Source organism: Drosophila willistoni (genome assembly GCF_018902025.1).
Source record: "Drosophila willistoni isolate 14030-0811.24 chromosome XL unlocalized genomic scaffold, UCI_dwil_1.1 Seg141, whole genome shotgun sequence".
Lineage (NCBI taxonomy): Eukaryota > Metazoa > Arthropoda > Insecta > Diptera > Drosophilidae > Drosophila > Drosophila willistoni.
In genome coordinates, this window is record NW_025814052.1 from 651,023 (window position 1) to 672,490 (window position 21,468).

Here is a 21,468-nt window from a genome sequence, read left to right on the forward strand (position 1 = left end):
TATTAGATAACTTTTTAAAATCGGTTTAAAATTAGCCAACATGCAGTCGAAGGAATATAGGAAAGAAACATAAGAGTATATCCTTGTTATTTGCATTAAGTCCTAAGGAAACGTACTTTTTGTCTGAAAGAAAACATGACTTAAATAAAAAGTAAATCCTATCTCTTCCCGATAATATTGTACAATAAATCAAATTATTTAATCAAAATGGTTCACTGGATCGCTTTCTTTCTTACCTAACTACTTTTTTTTTGTTCTGGTGGTCATAGTTTCTTTTTTTTATGTATAAAGGTTAGTTCTTATAAATATGTATATGTATAAGTATTTTTGTGGTCCTTGTTTCATGGCTTCACGCAATCATAAAAGAGGCAACAAAATGTGGGGCAAATTTGTATGGCTACATGGAGGTAAGAGACTGAAATCAAATTGGAACGTCATGGCAGCCAGGTAACTTTAACTAAAACCTGCACTTGGCTATCTTAAAAAAAGCCACTCACCTGGTGTGTGTGTGGGCTACCCCTTACAGTTTTGTGGTTTGTCGCTTTTGTGGCTGCTCCTTGTTGTGTTGTGTGTGAGCGCTCCTTTTAGTATTAATTACAAATGAAATTTTCTTATCATTTTCATTTCATTTTGTGTTGCCATTGACAACTTTCTGTCTGCATGGATGTCTAGAGCGTATCGGGCCACACCCCCCCCATTCGCCCCCTTCTCACCATCTCATTGGCGGCCCCCACTCGAAAGCCAATAAGCAAAAATAGTTGTTGGCTAATTGTTGTTGGCCCCCTCCGTTTATGGTTATTGGGGCTGCGTGCTAATTGTTCTGGTCCGTTACTTCGTTTGGTCCTTGGCTTTTCCTCATGATTTTCAATTTCAATTTCGTTTTGCCACTTCTTTTTTGTTGTTCTGGCTTTGTCTCGCTGCCTCTGTTTCTTCCTGTGTTTTCTATTTCTTTGCTTGTTTACAATGCCGAGGGAAATTAATGGTGACACTTTAGTTGCGCTCAATTTTGTTTGCTTTACTTTATACTCGTTTGTTTTTTTTTTTTTTTTTTTGGTGTTTTCCTCACCCTGAAGTTTGCCTATATTTATTTTTTTCTTTTGCTTTCTTCGTCATCGTCTTTTGTCTATTTAAAAATTTGTCCTATTTAATGTTGAATATTCGACCCTCAAAATACCCTGTAAGCAATTGAGTCCATTTGATTGGTGGCTCTTACTATAAATAATAAGAATTCTTTTACATATGATTCCTTATTTGAAAAGTAGAAATCAGAGATCGAATAAAGTATCTGATTAGGAATACATATATGTATAATGAATTTGCTGACGAAGTCAAACAAGCTCATGATGGACTTTCTTTTACTTTATGGGTAAAAGGGTATAAAAAAGCATGTAAACATTTCTGACTCTTGCGTCCTGGCGCACCCAAAACAACAAGAAGAAGGAGAACAACAGCAACAACAACAATGGCAACAAAACGGACTCCGAAAGGGACTTGGTAAGGTGGCTGGAAAAAAGGATTGACGTGAGCATTTTAGTCACGCTGTCGCGGGTTCATTTTTTTTCCTTTGCCTCTTTTTTGCCATTTTAGCTGATTGTTTTCGTTGTTGTTGTTGGTGTCGCCTAGTGGTATACATGGCATGTGAGGAAAGGACATCAGGACATCAGCTTTGCTTGCGGGTAACATAATATTTTGTTTATGTTTGCCTAACTTGATTATATCTATCACTATCATCATATATGGTGTGTGTGTGTGTGTGTGTGTGTGTGTGTGTGTGTGCGTGTGTGTGTTTGTGATGGCCAGGGGGGCGGAGGGTTATGAATGACAAAGCTCTTGTCATATGCAAATTTGCGTTGCCAACGCGCCAAGGAAATTAAACCTCCAGAGAAAGTAACGTACCCGATGGAAATGGAGATGGATAGCGAGCCAGGCAGCCGAGAAAAAGGGCCTAAACTATGAAATTGAAATCAAAAATAAAAATATGAACAATGAACTCAAATGCCTATCCCATTCGACCAAATGGATGTTTCTATAACCTTTTAACATTTCTAGTTGATTATAATGTCCCTTTAAGTTTCAATTTGTTCTTCTCCCTATGTCTTGCCTTTAAGTTTACTATATAAAAAGTTTTAAATAAAATGTCAAGCAAAAAAGAAAATATTGATTATGTTTCTGGGTTTTGATATATACGTCTTTCTGGTGATTCCGCTTCTACTTCGGAGGGATTAAATGTATGGAATAAATCTCATCGTTTTGATATATTTGTGTGGTATAAAATCTTGCAAAAATATACATATATGTATCAAGTTTAAAATGTTCGTGTCAATTCCTCTCCCATTCAGTTCGTAAGTTTTGTTCTTTATCTTCCATAGAAGTTATCGATCGATCCCCCATACAAGTTATCGACCATTGAGATATCAAATGAACCCCTAGCTTGTTGCAATTAAGCCTTTAATTGTTAACTATTTCTAAGTATTTGCCAGATTTAGCACTTGCGTGTTGTAAGATATATGTATGAACAAACATATATATTTTGTGAATCTTTTTGGTCATCAATTTGTACGGCCCGAGGCCAATTCATTTGCCTGGTTTATTAGTTTTCATTTACTTCACACTTTTGCCCAGCCCCAACAACTGGAAAAAAAGAGCAATATGCAAATTACCAAACGAAGGAGAAGCAAGTGATAAGAGGAAAGGGGCTGGCCAGGACTCGACTGGACAAGGAGCCGAGGCAGCGAACGAGTAGCACGGGGCAGGAGGGGGGAGCCATACATGTATGGAGTTTGTGTTACTTTTAAAAGCGCAAGCAAGTGAAAGCTTTCAATCAATGTCGTTTTCCTTTCCCCTTAACGTTACCCAGCGGCTGCCTGGTTACCACCCCCTCCTTACCATACACGCCTCTGTTTTTGTCGCTTTTGGCTTTTAATTTCTATCGTTACGCTCTTTTTTTCCAAAGAAGCACTGTTTCAATGATACCCTACACTCCAAAAACGGGGGGACATACTAAAATGACTGGCCTGTAATGCCCACTAACTTGCCTCTGGTCGGTTTCTGCTGTTTCACTGTATTTATTCAATAGACCGATAGCCTTCGCCATGAAAGGGTATTCAAGGATCTGCTATACAATTTGGGTTCGGAGGTGTTTTTTGTTTTCGCTGTTTTATTTCTTCGTTTTACTTCATTTCCATTGGCCTGGCCACACCTCGTTCTTTGATTTTTATTAAGTTTTCGTCTCGGTTTGGTTTCGTGTGGGCCACGCCTTTGTTTGGCCTCCCTTCCACAGTTGCCTCTGGCTAATGGTAAATGCCATTTCAATTACGTACACAGTACTAAAATTTTATGCGGCCTGTCGCCGTTTGTTTTTTTTTTTTCACCTCCCTTTTCAACCAAACTACATCTATCTTTCCCCTCCCTCCCTCTCACTCTCTGTGTTTCTATCTCTGTCTTTAACATCCATTTGGCGCTTTAAGTGCATTTGCACAATGGGCAGAAAAAACACCAGGCAACATGGCAAACAGTCGGATAAAATGAAGTAGAGTGGGTCTTAGTCCGAGGGGGATGGAAATTGGAGTGATTTAGAGTTAGAGAAGCTTAAAGACAGATATGGGGTGCGGTTATAATCATCATAAAGGCATATCATGCAACTTTAAATTTCGAGTTTCATAAACACACAGAAGCTTAAGTAAGCGCAGCCTTTAGTTTTCATCCATTTTGAGTTTAACAGAGAAGACAGTAAAAAAGGTTTTACCATCAATGCCATTGGAATGACATTTTAGTTAAGCTTAAGCACCTTCAATATGTCTGAAGGACTTGACACAAAAAAACTCAGTTATTTCTCAAAAAAATGACTTTTATAAAACCCATTAGAATTAATATATGTTTTCCGAAAGGTTAAAGTGCAAATGAATTCCCATTCCCAAATTTAATATTTACAGTGAGTTTTAAAAAGTTTTAAAATAAAAGTCTTTTTTTTCTGTAATATCTTTTTACTTTTTGTGTCAATTTGTTTGCCACAGAAATCCGTGCTCTAAACATATTGTTGCCATATTCAACAATTCTTTATTTCCGTTTGAAATGTTAACCTGTGCTTTTCACCCCTCACCACACACCTGGCGCCCTCATCCCCTTCTCTCACGCTGTGTGTGTGTGTAACAAATGGCACGCCAAACACCTGTCAAAAAAAAAAGGAAAGAAAGAAAAGACGAACAAAAACTATAGCAGTGAGCAAGAAAATAGAAAGAAAAAAGTATTGTGAGCTCATTTTCGTTGATTTTTGCTTCTGTTATTGCTACTCTTGTCACTTCTCCAAATGCCAATAAACGTGTCAAAGTCAACGATAACCAAAAAGGTATAGAAAGGTTGTTTCATGTATTCGTTCTTGATTCCTGATTCTTGCTTTTCTTCACCCACCTATCCCATATATAGATACCCTACAACTCTACTAGCAGAAGTAAATCGACTCGAAAACTCTAAAAATGTTCAATTGGTAGAACAACTTTTGCTTAAAGGATTCGTAGACGAATTGATTCGTTGATTTTCTGAAATTATGTCATTCAATTTCTTTTTTTTTTTGGCCTAGGGTATATACCCTATATAGAAGGAAGTTGCAAAAGTTGCTTCTTGCACAAAACGACTAAAAGCCGCTTATGTCTCTCTTGGGGAGTATCTGATTAAAAGTGGGACGTGGCAAAATGAGGTGGAATAAAGGGACGGAAGTTTTACAAGAGGTGAAAATCGAAGGCTAATGAGATGCAAGTAAAGTAAAGAATTTAAAAAATTCAACGCTTGAAAAAAATTTCCAAGTATTTCATAATTACATATTTCGCTGTTTGGGGCTTCGTTGAAAGCCTTTAAATATCATGCATTTTAATAATAATAAATGTTGCAATTACATAAATACCTAGAATGACAGAGAGCCTGATGGAGAGAGAGAGAGAGAGAAAGAGCGAGAGAGAGATAGAGCAAAAGAGAGTGAGAAATGGGAGAAATGTCAGATGTAAGAGTAATTTTTTCTCACTGACTTTGATTTGTTGCTACATTTTGCCACCTTTTACATTTACCACTTTGCAAGGTGGAGCATTCCGTCTGTTGCCATGATGATTGTTGGCTTCTTTTTCAAGGACTTTGCCATCTACAACTACGATTTTTGTATCTTTTGTGTCAGTGGTTGTTGTTGTTGTTGATGTTGTTGTTGTTGTTGCTGCAGTACTCATTATTGTCAAGTTGCCTTTTAGACATTCTGCTCATTTGGGTTACACAATGCAACAAAACAAGAAAGGAAAAGCCAGAAAGAACTTAACATGCCCCAATCGCCTCCCCTCCGAACTCCCAAGAATGTCTAGGGGTATGTTTGAAACATACCAAAAGATAAGAATGTGAGCAAAATGTGTACTTTAAACTAGAATGAAATGTTGCCACTTTATAAATGCAAATGCAATTTACTTATTTTCGTAAATTAAAAAGACAATGTAAAAGATATAAAAGTAGGTATTATACGATCTTTTGCAAATGTATAATTAGATATATGTATGCATATATATGTATATTCTTTATAATCGATAATCGATATCCATAAAACTAAAGTTATAAGTGATAGCAACTTAAATTCTTACTAGCACTCTACTTGTTACAAGGCGTATTGCCAAATTGTCGTTGGCTTAGTAAATGGACATTTTGGAGTCCATTTCCTATCTCGGTCAATATTGCTCTTGATGCAGCTGCCAACTGGCTGCAAAAGGCCAAAAAGAGAGACAGCTAGAATTAAAGGGAAAAAGAGAGAGAGAGAGAGAGAGATTGCAAACACTAAAAAGTAAAACGAACTCCATTTGGATGTCCTTCTCAGGAGTTTTAATGATGTTGTTGGTTGACTCCCGGCAAGTCAACGTTGAGTGACCGGATGAGACCGTACAACCGACCACAGCCCACGCAACGTCAGCAGCAGCATAGCCCAAGCACGAGAGAGGCTAAAGTTGCATCGCATTTGGCTTGTTCTCCAGGTACTCAGCATCCACCCTAGCATCCAGTATACAGTTTTCAGTGTACAAAACCCAAAGTCCGAGTCAGAGCCCTGTCCGAGTGATGGCTCAGTTAATTAGTCTAAGTGGAAGTGGGGTGCACAAACTTCAAGCATCCTTTGGCTCATTGTTGCCGCCAAGCCAAGCCAAGCCAACCTACTGGCTGGCTGCTTTCACTTTCATCTACTGGCTACTTTTCGTTGGTACTTTATACTGTGTATATATTCTGAAGGCTCAATTGCTGTTTTTGGCCATTTAAAATGTGCATTGAGCGTATGTTATTGCCCCCGCCCCGCCCCTTATTTACGCTCTTACTTTCTCATCTATATGTTGGATTCTAGAGATACAAGAACGAAAACGCAAGTGCAATTCAAGTGCATGATTCAATCATGGCGAAATGCCCATCGAAATGTATTCATTTTGTAATCACTGACTGAATGAATGATCATAAACCATTTCCAGCCCCATTCTAATGCACTCAATGTGTTCACACATAGTGTTTGGCATTCACTTTTGGAGTAAGCAATAGAAGCACCGAAATAATGAAATGTTTGCCATTTTTTTGAAATCATCATTAGGAGCAAAGTCGCTAACGTCCTCGTCGTCGTCGACGTCGTCGTTTTTGGTTTTTGGATATTTCGGGGTCTCGGGATTTTAGTTTTTTTCTGTGGCAAAAAGTTTGGCGTCAAGATGAGATGCCTTAACTCCTACACACACACATTCTTCATTAGCCGCGTGGCACATTTTTCTTGGCGGTTTTTGTGGCATGGCGCTGAAAAGTATGCTACAGTATGCTAGCCGTATGGTGCGGCAATACACTGACACAAAACAATACGAAAAATCATTCAAAATTGATCGTTAAAGATCCAACATTGATTTATCTGATTAATAAATCTTGTATTGATAGATTTTATATTTATTTGTTAGTCTCATAAGAGATTCTATATCGCAAATAACGGTCAGAATTGTCAACTTTAGTAGCTTGATAAATCCTATAAATGTAGGTAAGAAATAAAATGCCAGATATTTGATTGGTTTTTGCCTCACTGTGGCATAGCAAACTTTCAAGGACTCCAGTATTAGCATGTGTGTGCGAGGTTTGTGTTTATGGATGTGTGTGTGTGTGTGTGTGTTTGTGTGTTTGTGTAGTGTGAGGCCATGATAAATGAGCCATTGGCATTTTATTTTCGTTTCAGTTTCATTTGGTCGACGTTGCAGAAATCGATGCTTGCTGATTTTTCAGTCAGGCAGCGATACCTACTGAAAATTACATTACCAGCAGCAACAACAACAACAACAACGAAAAAAGGGGTTCTGCTAGTTCATCTAAGCGCACACAGGTGGCGCTAATGTGCCTCTTGATTTGTTGTGCTAAGGCCACGGAAATTATGCCAATTTTTTGCCATTTCGTTACGGTGAATGTAAAAGTGTGTGTGTGTGTGTTTGTTTGCCTGGAATAATGTGTGTAAAGGCTGACGACCTTGTGGTTTATTTATTTAGCTAAGAAAAAAAAAAACAAATCAAGGAAGAAAAAACTGAAAAAGGGTTTTGGGGCATAAATATATGAGGGCACAGCATGAAGCAAAATACATTTTTCTACACTTGTACAAAATAGTTTCAGCAAATTCACTTACTAACCCAATCGAGTTAAATTGAAAGAATATTTCTACATTTCGTTATTTGTTAGACCCTTTATACATAATATTCTGAGACTAGTACAGAATATAAGACAAAAGGTGCCATATAATTTATCATAATCATAAATAGTTAAATATTTCATTCATTTAATTGATTAATTGACATTCAAAACTGTTTTATGTGCTAATTAAAATAGTCAGCCCAAATCTAAATGTGATTTACATTCAGTTAGTTAGCTAAGTTACTACAATTAGGTGTTTGAAAACTTAAAGTAGAAATCTCTCATATTAAATTACTAAAGCATACTATTGAGATGTATGTGTATTTTATTACAAATATATTACCGAAGTTTCATTTTGATCAGCTTACTGAAGTTATTGCTTAATAGGAATGGCAAGATGGACAGTGATTTTACTTAAATAGAGAAAAATGCAAAAACATCTTAAATAACATTTGCAGTCTTTGACATTGTTGAAGCTTAAGTTAGTTGGAATTTAAGAATTAGTAAACTGGTTAAATTACTTACTCAAATGAAAATTGAATGAAAAATTCAAATGGCCAAAAATATACATACATACATATACAATGTAGAAATATTTCTCTTTTCACTTACAGCTTATTCACCCCTTCTACTTTTGTGCCTTGCTCTCCTTGCACATCCTTGCTCTATCCATACCCTGTTGCACGTGCAACTTCTGTGGCTTTTCAACGCCTTGGTCTTGGTCTTGGTCTTGGTCTTGTTTCTGGCCCTTCTCATCAAGTACTAGCCACCTCTCTGCTTCAGTTGGCTTGTGTCTTTTGAGGCAGTTAGAGCAGAAGCTAAATTAAAATTACAACTTTTTGACTGCACGTTGACGACGTTGCTTTGCGTGCTGCAGTTTTTCTTTTTCCATTTTGCCATTTTCTTTTTGCTTGTTGCTAATAAAATTGGCTCACAAGTACGTTTTATAAAAATTCAAAAAAAAAAAAAAAAAAAGAAACACACACTCACACACAAAAATGCCAAGAAAAACAACGAGGAAAACGAAAAAACAAGAAAACAAATTTGCTTGAGAAACAATTTTTTTTTCTTTTCGATTTTTTTTTCTTTTTTCTTACTACTTCCGGCACGAACGACTAGAGTCCGAAAGATGTTTGGCTGCCTCTGATGATGTTTGTTTGGCTTTTGGTTTTTTGGCTAAGGCAAAATGGTAAGTTTTGCATGCAAAACATGTGTGGAATTGGAAGAGTCGAGCCGACTGGTTGCTTTTTTTTTTGGCCATTTTCATTTTTTTTTTTTATTTAGAAAAGGGTTTCATCTTCTTCTCGTTTTAGAGCTCTTAGAAATGTGATTGGAATCGGTGAAGGCATTGGAAACGAATGGGGGAAGAGAGAGACAGAGAGAGAGAGAGAGAGAGAGAAAGAGTAGTCAGTAGGTAAAAGTAGCTGGCTGCCAGAGTTATGCTTCGTTGGCCAAATTTAATGGCAATGCGATTTGATTTCAAGTGTTTTCGTACTCTATCCACCTTCCAATTCCGCCCTCTCTCTCTCTCTCTCTTCATTTGTTTCCCCTTTTTGGTCTAGCGTTCTGTCTCTCTAGTGAGGAAAATCCTAATAACGAAAAATGCAGTCTATGGACTAACTTGTGATTTGGTTTCAACGCCTATCAATGTTTAGCCTAGACAAATATGTTGTTGGATTTATTTTTTTTTTTTTGCCATGTTTTTAAAGAGCAATCTAACTATGATTTATGTATTTTGTTATGCCAAATGTAAAATTAAGTTTGGTTTGCTAGTTTAAATGTATCTTCTCATTGTTCTTCACTTTACTTTGTTCAATGCTCAATATTTTAAATTTATTTAGTTTGAATTTCTCTTTAATAGATCATGGTTCAATCGGCCTTTAATTGACCTAGTTGCTTCTTTCTGTTTCGTTTTACTTAAATTTAATTCGTAAATTGTTTTCATTTTAAGATGCTTACATTTTTCGTTATCCTACTTCAATTGGCCTTGCCATAAGACCCACTAGCAATTTCTAATACGTTAACCCATGAACTGAACATGTTATTTTTAAGCCAATTTGAACCTCACAGAAGGCTTCCCCTTCACACACACACACACACACACAGCCACCAAATCCTTTCTCATACCCACACACTGACACAGATACATTTCTGTCTGTCTATATTTTACCCAGTTTTTCTCCCCCTTTTTTCTGTATTTTTTTCTTGTTTTTTTTTTTTTTTTGTCAGTGTCTGGGCCTGTCTACAAATGCTCAATAATTTGTTTGGTTGTGCACAAAAATCAAAGCGCAAATTTGTTGATCCCCTTTGAGTGATTTGCTTGTTTGCCTGATGGACATTTCAAATCAGTGAGACAGAAGCCCAGTTAGAAGCAAAGAAAAGGATAGCAATAAATGGAAGGATATATTTTAGAGATACCTTTGGTGATGAAGAGCGGGCGGTTGGATAACTCAAACGCAACTATTTTAATTTGATTTAATGCATAAAATTGCTTAGAGTAGTTAGATAATTAAATTAGTTCACAAATTTCATAAATTATAAAATCTAAGCCAAAAATTTTGTAATTGACCGAATCAGAAAGCGATAAAAGCAATTTAATTGATATCTAACGAGTGTCATTCAATTAGTTACCAAAAACAAAGGCAGAAATAATGCATGCAACATTTTTTTTTACTATCAATTCAAATATTTATGTTAAAAAATAGGTCACACCCAAAGATAAGTATTATAAACAATGAAACATTTAACGAATTAAACGGAATTAAGTAAAAGGAAAAGGAACTGACATTGAGACCAGAGTATCCAATACTTGTATAGTGGCCCTCGCTTCTAATAAACATATTTATATGCATATAAATTTGTGTATGGGCATTTGAGTCGAAAATCAATTGATTAATTGTAAATTTCGGTTGCAAATGTGGAAAAAAAAAACTAAAAAGCTTTCGAATGCATTTAATTATAAATTATCATTAGAGAAAGTTGACTTTGTGAAGCAATTCATTTATCGATTTTATGGCATTTAAATGACAATTTTTTTGTTGACCAAATAAAATGAGATTTCTGTTTCTGCAAGTATTAAAAACTGAAACTATTTATATTGAATTGTCGATCTCTTGTATTACGATCGATTGCTTTTAATTCCTTCAATAATTGTTGAGATTTATATATCAATATTTATTCATATAAAAAAAATCTTGAAATTAGTTACGAAATTAAAAATCTTAAAATTCTTGAAATTAGTTACGAGATAACAAAATCTCAGATAAGATATAAATGTTAATTTCTAAGAAAAATCATTAAAGTTTTAATCCTGTTGAAGTATTTTTCTTGGGTGATTGGACATAGACCACTTGATAGAGTAAGAGGAATAAGTTGAAAATGCTATATTTTTGTCCATGTAAATAAATTTTAAGTTTTCTATTCTTGAAGACCCACAACTGTAAGCTCGAAACGCAACATTAGCCCATGGGCAAGGTCAAAAGGCAAATGTGGGGCGTTGTCCAACTGCAGTTCATATGTGTTTGTGTGTGTGTGTGTGTGTGTGTGTGTGTGTCAGGTTAATCACTCGTTTTGTTGGCAATTACTGTTATGACCCCAAAGACGACAACGCTAACAATAAACGACCTCCATCCACCTCCAACCACCTCAGCCACTCAACGCACCCACTCCCTAACATCCTTCTCTGGTTCTTTCCTTCTCCTCTCCTCTCCACTCCACTCCACTCCTCTCCTTGCCACTGCCATACCGTAAAACGTCGAAAGCCACTTGGCATTTTGTTGTTGCTCTTTTGCTCTAGCTGCGAATATCAATGAGTCCATTATGTATGAATGTCAATGGTTATGACCGCCTGACATGACAACCATCCAGAGTGCGACAGAGAGAAAGAGCCATGCAAGGTGGCGAGTGGCAAGTGAAGTGAGGAGACAAGAGAAAAAGGCGATATGGTGAGGGGTTGACAGCATTTTGGCATTCCGACATTTTTGGCACCCCCCATTCTCCAGCTTTTTGGACGACAATAACAGCATCAATTTGCCGTCACCTGTGCGGCACATTCAACAAAATACTCTGCAGGGGAATACCTTTAGGTCGATTGTAGCATTCTGTGGGATGCTCTACCATGTAGGAATGATGCTCTTGAAGCTCCTGATGCTCTTGAGGCTCTTGAGACCAAAAATGACAAAACATCATAAAATTTAAGCAGCCGGCAGAAACATCACGCACTGCCAAACGTATCAATGTCAGCGTTTTCTGTATTTTCTTTTCGCATTGACCAGATTTTCTAGCCAATTGGCATACAGTAGGCTAAAAATGCTTACAAATGTTTCAATATTTATATGTCCTTTGGCATTTTTTTGTGTATGTTTCATCTTGGACTATTCTATTTATCGTACTCAATAGATTTAGATTTTCTCTAGTCAAATGCAAATTTTCTGCTCAGGTGAGATTTTATTTTTGTTAAAATTCACATTAACATGATTTATATGTAACAAGTTTTATCAGTTTGGTTCCACTGTGCCCACTGTGTGTGCTTGACGTTGTCTTTTAGTCTCTTGGGCTTTTACATTTTATTATGATTATTGTTATTATTGTTGTTGGAGTTCTTGTTGCTGTTGTTGGTGTTGTTGGGTGCGTTGACTGAAGTGCTTTTGTGTTTTGGCTGTGAGTTGAAAAATGTGTTGCCTGCTTTTAGGCACACACGCACGCAAGCACACACACACAATATACATAGGAAGACTCACACACGTATGTATGTGTGCGTGGGTTAACAACAGGTGTTTTTCTACCTAGGCCTTGATTTTCCGAAATTTTATCAATGCCAAATTAAGCGTAAAATGCTGTCACACTTTAAAAACGCCAAATTAGAGACGAGCCAATTGAACTTTGCCACTTCTGCCCTTTGCCGTCTACTACTCTACAATCCACCAGCAAATGAGCCGTAAATAATGAACACACACACTCACACTCACACACACACACACTTAGAAGTGAACACACTCACACACACTGTGCATATGTGTAGGAAAAATTGTTATGTCTGGATCCAAAGTGGGGTTCATTTATTGGCCAAGTTTTTTTTCATTCCCTATTCACATTTCTCTTGTGTGTGTGTGTGTGTTTTTTTTCTTTTGACTCGTTTTTTTGCTTTCTATTTCTTCAATAAGGCGTAGCGAAGCACAAAAGAATTATGCAAACATTTTGCCCCTCATTCCTCTGGTTCGTCGCCATTTTTTGCCGACATTCCACCGCCACCCCCTTCGAACCATCGCCTTGCTTGCCTATCGTATTTCTTTTGCTTTTGTTCCGTCAGTTATCGGGGGAACAATTAAGCAAAAGCTTAGAACTCTCTGACCTCTTCGACTGCCAATTGCAGCTGCCAATTCAATAAAATTTTAACGTCAAACGGCATCGGGCCAATTATTTGTGACCACATTGCTGGACCGACCGAGCAAGGGGACCCAAAAGGAAAAGATGTGTGTGTGTGTGACAGAGAGAGAGAGAGCGAAAGAGAGAAAAAGGAAACACAAGCAAAAGAAAAAAAAACTTCACTGAGAAAATGGGGGAAAAGGCAAAATTCGTCTTCTCTGTTTGGCCTTTGTCTCTGGCTATTATTCCTTTGTTTTGTTAAAAATGAAGATGAAGAGAAGATGAAGAATTAAAACTGCACTTGATTATTTGTGCTGCTAATTTTCATTGTCCACGCAAAAACGAAAAGCACCAACAACAACAACAACAGTTTACCCAGAAACAATGGGAAAGGGCAAAACAAAAAAAAAATTACATTGCAGATCGAAGCTAAATATCCCCATGGCAGATGGCGGAACATGTTTTTTTTATTTGTTTGTATTGGACAATATACAAATATTTGTATCGATATCGATAGTTGCTGTTATCAAATATTGATGTCGATATATAATTTGTTACATCGAAATCTATGTATATTCAATTGATTTATGTACTTTCATTACGATTTTTTAAACAAAAGCAAATGTTAGATCACTGAGCAAATATTATAAATTTCTTTCAGATGCAGATTTCAGATCAATAGATGGCAAAACCTAAGATCGATAGTTTTTATCGGAGAAGCAAACAAAGTAAAGTATAAAAGGTAAGCAAACAAATGGTTGAAGTTTTTTTCTATATTTGTTCCAGCTTACAATTGACTTCACTCATTCGATAATTTCTTGACCAATATGTCCAGTATGCTCGCTTTTACGAAAATTGTAGGTAAAATGAACAAATTTTCGAGCAACAACCGGCGGCAGCTTTTCATTAGCGCGCATGAGACGGGAAAAACTTAAGCGCTTCGAGGGAATTTTTCGTTTTCTCGCTTTTCTTTGTTTTCAATGCTGGCCGCAAATTGAAAGCAAAATGCCAACGCTGATGATGATGATGATGACGATGATGACCGGCAGGCCATGAGGACGACAGCAACAACAACAACAAGAACAACAACAGCAACAGTAAGAACAGCAGGAACAATGACTTTTGGCAACAATGAAACAATGACAGGCGGCGAGAAAGGAGCAAACCATGGCAGGAGACAGACGGGGCCAGATCGAAAGACAGCAAAAACAGATTGAAATCAGTTTGAAAACAAGCGAAGCGTAAAAATGCATGACCCGATTGCTTCTGTTTTTTTTTTTTTTTTTTTCTTTTTTGTTAGTGGGAGGATATTTGAGTTTTTGAACTGTCACCAGACAGACGTGTCCCTTAGGTTCCCTTGTCTTTGGCATCAATTGAACGCAGCTGGCCATGGTTAAGTGCTGGAAATTATGTTAGACTCGTCATTGTTTTATGTGTCTCCATCATGGCTTATTGAGCAGTCTGTCTGAACTAGATATGGCTAATTCTCTTTGACTGTAATGACTTAACAGGTACGGATTTGTGATAGCAACGGGAACTTGCATTTCCATATCAAGGAGGCAAAAAGGACAATTCTAAACACAAACTTCTCTAGAAATTTGTTGTTGGTATTCATTCTTCTCATCAATAAAATTACGCATTAGATATGCATTTGAAATAAATGTGGTCAAGTAAGGCTCAATGTTGGTGTTTTTGTTTCCCAAAAATTGTATCCTTTATTATTTTTTAATTTTGGGCATGTCTGAGATTGTTTTTATGATCAAATATATATGTAGTAGTAGCAACTGCTTAGGCAATCATATTTCCATTTATGCCAAACGATTTTGCAATGCAGCTTACAAAAACGAAAGAAACAAACAGGCAAAGCAGCCAGGCAGGCAGGCAAACAAGTAGAAAACGAGAGCAAATAGCTAAGCAAAAGTATAATTTCCATTTCAAATTGAAAATTCATTTACACAGCAGCATGGGTCTGGGTATGGCTATAAGAAAATCGAAAATCAATGTCCTGCCGCGACCAGGTTACCAAACACACACACACACAGATACATACCTACCGAGGTCTGAACTGGTATATATAGAAATTCCAGAGACTTTAACTTAAGTTGGATCTTTGTATATTGATTTGATCAAAATCGTTTAACAATAACGATAGATTATATATGTTATTGTAATGTACGAAATCAAATTGTGCACATTTAAAATATTTGTTTGGTTTTGTTTTATTCAATTTATTAAGCTCGACCCACTGTTCTCTATAGTTTTGGCCGTTGATTTCCCATATGTGCCGTCTTTTGTGTATAAGCAATGCTAGGTAGGAAGGACCAGGACCCCGAAGGCTCGCACAGCCTGAAGGCTGCAAGTTGTGCTGCACCTGCAACTTCTTCTGCGTCTTCGTCTTCTTTTGCTTTTGGCCAACAACTCTCACGGCTGATTTATCGTCCATAAAATTTATGTTTAGTTTAATCGAATGGGGCAAACAAAAAAAAGTACTATAAAAAAAGCGGCCTGCTTATCGCCAAGCCAGACCAAGAGGTTCTTATATACCCTGTAGTCATACTCTATACTAAGGGGTACATTTTCGGTTGTCTTTGTCACATATTCAGAAAGTGAAATCATTTCAAACTAATTAAAAATCTTCATCAGTTTGATTTATAATCGAATTACAGTTTCATTTGGATCAATCCAATCGTATGCTACATAATATTTGGCAATTCAGTGTAGAGTATCATAAAAGTCGGTTCATAATTTATGCACTTTTCGGTGCTTTTGGCAAACCAAAAAGTTTACTTAAGCGGAGGCGCTGTAAAATTAAGCACGAGCAGGAGCCAGCCACTCAACAAGACACGCCTCTCTGTTGCCTGTTTTATTTCTTGATGCTAAGGCAAAAAAACGAAAAAAAAAGAAAAGTAAGACTGGGAATAAAAGAGAAAAACGAATAAAGGGGAAAAAATATAGTAAGACGTTGGAAACGGAGAGAAGAACTCCTGGCTGCAACTCTTAGACGCAACTATTGCAAAATTTCAACGTGAATTTATTGCATGAAATTCCTTCTTTTTTTTCGTCTTAGTTTCGTCTTGTTTTTTTTGTTTTTTTTTTTTGCATCTTTTTTATGCCTTTACATGAAATTGTGCGGCCACTGGCTATATATTTATGCTATATCTATGTACATATATACATATGTATCTATGTATATATGAATATCTGCCAGAGGCATATCTATGACTTTAAAGTTAAAGGGTAACTAGCAGATAACTGATTGGTAGACCAAAAAAAAAGCAGAACCCACACACACACACACACTTAACTTTTAATATTTTACAAATTCTGGCTGAAAGTGTCATATATCCTCGACTAAAGTTGATTAAATAAATGGGACGATAATTAGTGTTTAAATATTTACCTGAATGCTCTTGGTTTAGCCGGCATATGCTGCGTATACGTAATATTGACCAGGATATACCAACTGAAACTGGCTTTAATTATTTTGGCCTCTTTTTGCATTTAGAGTTAAGAGATTAGATAACTATAATTTTATATATTTGGCACTTCTTTTTGATTCCAATTTGGTAGTACATGTTTACTCGACTTTTGTCGACTTGTAAAAATTTATTAACTAAAAACATTTAAATGCTTTGGCAAAGCGGAAAGTTTTCCCGTTCAGGCTATCGATTTCCAACTTTGATTATTCTTTAAGTTTTGCCCCCCATTTTTTTTTCCTTTCCTTCTTTTTTTTGGGTGTTCTCTTTTCTCTTTTTTTTATCGCCGCTTTCCCCATGTTTCTCTTCTATTTAATTTTTAAATATTTTGCGCCATCATGGCAAAAAGTTGGTCTAAGTAGCCTCGATTAATGTGCAAACTTTTCATTTTGGTCACTTGCATCCGTTTCTTGCAATTTGAAGTAGAATTCTTTCATTCTGTCTCCACTAATTTTTGTTTTCCACTTTGTTTGGCCCCTCACTTCACTTCACTTCACTGCCGTGTTCCAGAGCTTTGCAATTTATTTGTATATTTATTTATTTTGTTTGTTTGTTTGTTTGCTCTTGCACTTTGTAGATTTCTTTTTCTTCTATTGCCCCTTTTTCGCGACCCGACTAGCTTTGGGTGTTTTTCCACTTTTAGTTATCCTGGTCGTCGCTTGTAATTAATGTGAAATTTATAGAGCTTAGCTTTCGGTTAGCGCATTGGGACAGATCTAAGCCATTGATAGAAGAGCCACTCCCATGGCTAACTAACCTTTTGGCTTCTTTCCTTCTCCACTGACTTTTCGCCTTGCTTAACTATTACGTTGAACTTGTCAAGGGACGTGACTTGATATTGTTGTTGTTCTTGTTGCAAAGTTATGCAAGCGCGTGTCAGGTTGCAAAAATTTGCATATCGCATATCGTTGACACGGTTGACACTGACCCCAAAAACGGGGGTCGAGCGAGAGGGAGAGCAAACAGAGAGGTGCCTGGGAGTGGATAAATGGCGAAGAGGCGTGGCAAGTGGAATTCCCCTGTTTGACTAGATCAAAGTAACAACTCCTAATAATTTATTTATTTTTTTCACTCACGACTCGCAACGTAATGAAATTTTTCACAATTTCGCCTTAAATTTTTTTGATTTAAAATCAGCTAGAGAAATGGATTTCCCCATATATATATCAATTCAGAATTGTTCAGAAAGAGAAAGCAAGAAACTTCTAAGAAAATTACTGAATTTCAACGAATGAAACGGAAACAATCATGTCAAGAACATTAAAAGATTTCCAAATTTCATACAAAAGAAAAAAAAACATTGTATTTAGATATATGCCCTATCTGATCAAATTTTAATATATGCATTGTAGATATATCTGTTTTGTTTAGTGTTTTCCTTAATTTTCATTGCATAATTTTTCATATTATGAATATCACATCGTGATTTTTCGCTTAAGTTGTCATGTATCATCACTTTGGTAAAATTATTTAAGTGTCATGTTTTTTGTTTTTTAAACTAACTTACCTTGCATTCTTGCTAGCAGCAGTAGAAATGTGCAGCAAAGTGCCTGAAGCAGCTCCATATTTCATCAGATTTGAGTTATGCGACAGACGACTCCGACTCCGACTCCGATTCCGACTTTGACTTCAACTCTGACTTCGACTGCGAGGGACCAGCGGCAATGGCTACGGACTGGAACTCCGGTTCCGACTTGGGTAAAACTTTACGCCAGTGACTTACTGCCAGTGCCTGTTTAACGTCACTGTTTTTCCACTGTGCCGCCTTGTGGAACGCTAAGGTGGGCAACAACAACATAAACAACTTGCATACATATAGCAAAAAAAACCTTCAAAAGGCAAACGGCATTCTGCGTAATTGCACTGCCAAGCTCTGTAAAATGAAAAGAACAACAAGAAATGTAATAGCCAAGTAAGCGAGAATCAGATAAATAGAGAGAGAGAGAGAGACAGAGCGAGAGAAGGAAAGAAAATGGCGAGAAATGTGGAGTGAGACTTAAATTAATTAGAATAATATAAGGAAAATCAAATTATCATCTTGTGGATTAAAAAGACTATTAGAGATACCCTAAAACAATTTCTTACTATAAATAATAAATCTGGTTTGGATCATACCATGACAATTATCGATAACGTGATGATCGATGTAGCAGTTGGACAAAAGAACACCAATTTATCGATAAAAATCATCACAATCATATTTATTTAATTTTTCGTCCATTTAAACAATTATTTCAAAGATTAACAGTGTAAGTCAGGGATTAATCTTAATAATAATCGATAACAAGTAAGTAAAGGGTATCAACTAAATGGTATGAAAGTAGTTTGCTTTCTGGCTCACAAGTGTGGGTACATTACGTCAGTGATGGAATGCATTTGCTGCAAATGATATTAACCAACACAGCCATCATAAATACAGTTACACACAAGCACACACTTACACTCACACACATGTTACAAAAGGAGGAGGTGTGTGTGAGGCATAACAAAGCCAGCAATGGCCACGACTAAGTGACCTTTCTGCTTTACCTTTCCCATCTTCTATTCGATATTCTCCTCCTTGGTAATCGCATTCACACCGGTAGCTACACACACACACACACACACATACACACACACGCACCAGAGCACTCCGACAACTTCACAATTTTATGGGAACAAACGTCAGCCATAAACATTTTTATAACGCTGCAGGACGACGCGTCGGTAGCACGCCGCAAGTTTCAAGTAAGGGAATGAAAAGTAGTGGTGAGGGAGAGGTATGGGGGGGGGGGGGGGCAAAAAACATGGAAGAAAACGCATAAACCACAAGAAAAATGAATTGTGTTTTCACTTTTTGTAATTAGCTGGCACTAAAACACCAGCCAAGGCAGCAAAGAGAGAGAAAAAATGCAAACAGTGTGAGAAAAAGATGAGACGAAGGATAGCTGCAAGGACCTTTGATGCGTTGTTGGAGAGCCTCAGACATGTTGTCTACTTGAAGCTAATAAATGTTGCTCCTTTGAAGAGAACTGGCCAAAACCTGAATGAGCAATTGACTAAAACGCACACACGCACAATTTTAAATTTTAATTGCCATTATTTAAGTTTGAATGTCATCATCATCCATGATCTGAATGAATAACTAATCCTGTGAAGGTTAGCTTCAATTTTCTCAGCTCTGGATATTTATCTGTACATAATCGTTATCGGGTATTCCAGACAATATCCATTGGATATTTTGTATTCAAAATATTGCATATACGACAATTTGCAAAACAAAAACCGAAATACATCAGACTTGAATAAAACATGAACATGTTTGGTGGGAGTATAAGGACGAAATGGGGGGACATGGAACGAAACACTTTTGGCGAAAATGGGCCAGAAACGAACCACTGTTTGTGTGAGTGTGTGTGGGTGGATGGATGGGCTGGATGTGTGTCCTTTGACAACTGCACGGTTACATAAACAGGATAATAAGGCACTTAACATGCACTCGTCGGTTCTGTGTGTTGTCCAACACAGCACAATGGAGACGGAGGCAGAGCCAAAGCCCAAGCCAGAAGACCGAGACCATCAGCGAGCTGGATGGAGCCCCTAGCCGGAGACAGAGTTAGAGCTAGATCCTGGACAAACGGTAAATGCCAAATGGCAAAATGGCTTCATTGTAGTAGAACACTCACACACACACACACACACACACACACACACACAATACAACAAACAAGCGAAACACAACAATACACAGCGCAAAAGTCGCCGCCACTTATGTCAGAGCAAATCAACCGTTAAACTCCACCCTAAGTCTGCAACTTGTCCCTCTCCTCAACAGCCCCACTTCCCCACAGCACCACCCACTTGCCTCTTCTACCTTGGCCCGGCCTATAAACTCCTCCACACTCGCTGACTTTTAGACATTTTGCCTTAATTTACGTTTTATGTCATGTCATGAGCATAATTGAAAATTTTCTCTTTCCAACGATACACACACACACACACACACACACACATACATACACAGGCATATAATATACAAACACATACATAAGCATTCTTTTAAATAAAAACTGTTTAGTTAATACATTGCAGTAGATATATACCATCTATATAAGCATATATGTATAATTGGGTTGGTCAGTTTGTATGGCGGCCAAATAAAGCGTACGAACTGCGAAGGGAAGAAGGCGTGGCAAAAATTTACAATCAACTTCATCTGAACAAATGTTAAAGAAGTCTATATACAAAATTTTAAGGTTTTAGCTTTTTTAGTCTTCTAGAGAATGAGATTTATCGAAATTTGCCATGTTATGTTAAAATCGAGATAATAATCGAGAATTAAGCCAAAAACATTCGAAAAATGTATTTAATTTAAGATTAATTAATACGTTATAAACAAAAGACATTGGAAAATTGAATCAAATATTTTATGAAATTTTAATTCAATCCTTTAGACTCCAATGTTTCAGAATGGAAGACTAAAATATATAATATATAAAATAAATAAATATATTAGCATAGATACAGTGACTCACAGCTTATTCGACCCATCTCATATCTTAAATTTGTAATTAGCATAACTTTGTTTTCAATACACTTTTTAGTTTAAACTTAAATTTGAAGGTGGAGTTAACAAAAACTAAAAGAACACGAATCTATTTATTATATAGACGTAGTCGTACAACGCTCAGTACGAACAAGTGGCCCATATGACACCATGCCCGGGTCTGTTACGAATGACCCTAAGTAAAGTTAATGTTACAACCTCCACCCACTCCAACCTAAGGGCATAGGCGTATTACATATATAAACATAGATTAAACAAAAAAAAAAATAGAAAATATTAAATGTAATAAGATAATAGGTTACATATAAAAAGAAAACAGGATAGGTTAGGCGCAGTTTTTATACCCGAAAGCGATGTTTCGGAACCGACAACGTGTCAAAGTCTGTTGTAGTCACTACAAAGTATACGAAAAGGTTCATGCAGAGAAAAGTT

At 36.8% G+C, this 21,468-nt stretch overlaps 1 protein-coding gene across 1 annotated transcript in view; it reads right to left on the reverse strand.

The window, feature by feature from the left end:
• The window catches only part of LOC6649021 (carbonic anhydrase-related protein 10), a 40,180-nt gene extending 21,837 nt beyond the window's left edge, over window positions 1–18,343 (reverse strand). Inside the window, exon 1 of the mRNA XM_023179482.2 lies at window positions 17,998–18,343. Coding sequence (XP_023035250.1) covers window positions 17,998–18,055 — 58 coding nt within the window. The 5' untranslated portion in view covers window positions 18,056–18,343. The remainder of the gene's footprint in view (window positions 1–17,997) is intronic.
• Window positions 18,344–21,468: the final 3,125 nt, after the last annotated feature.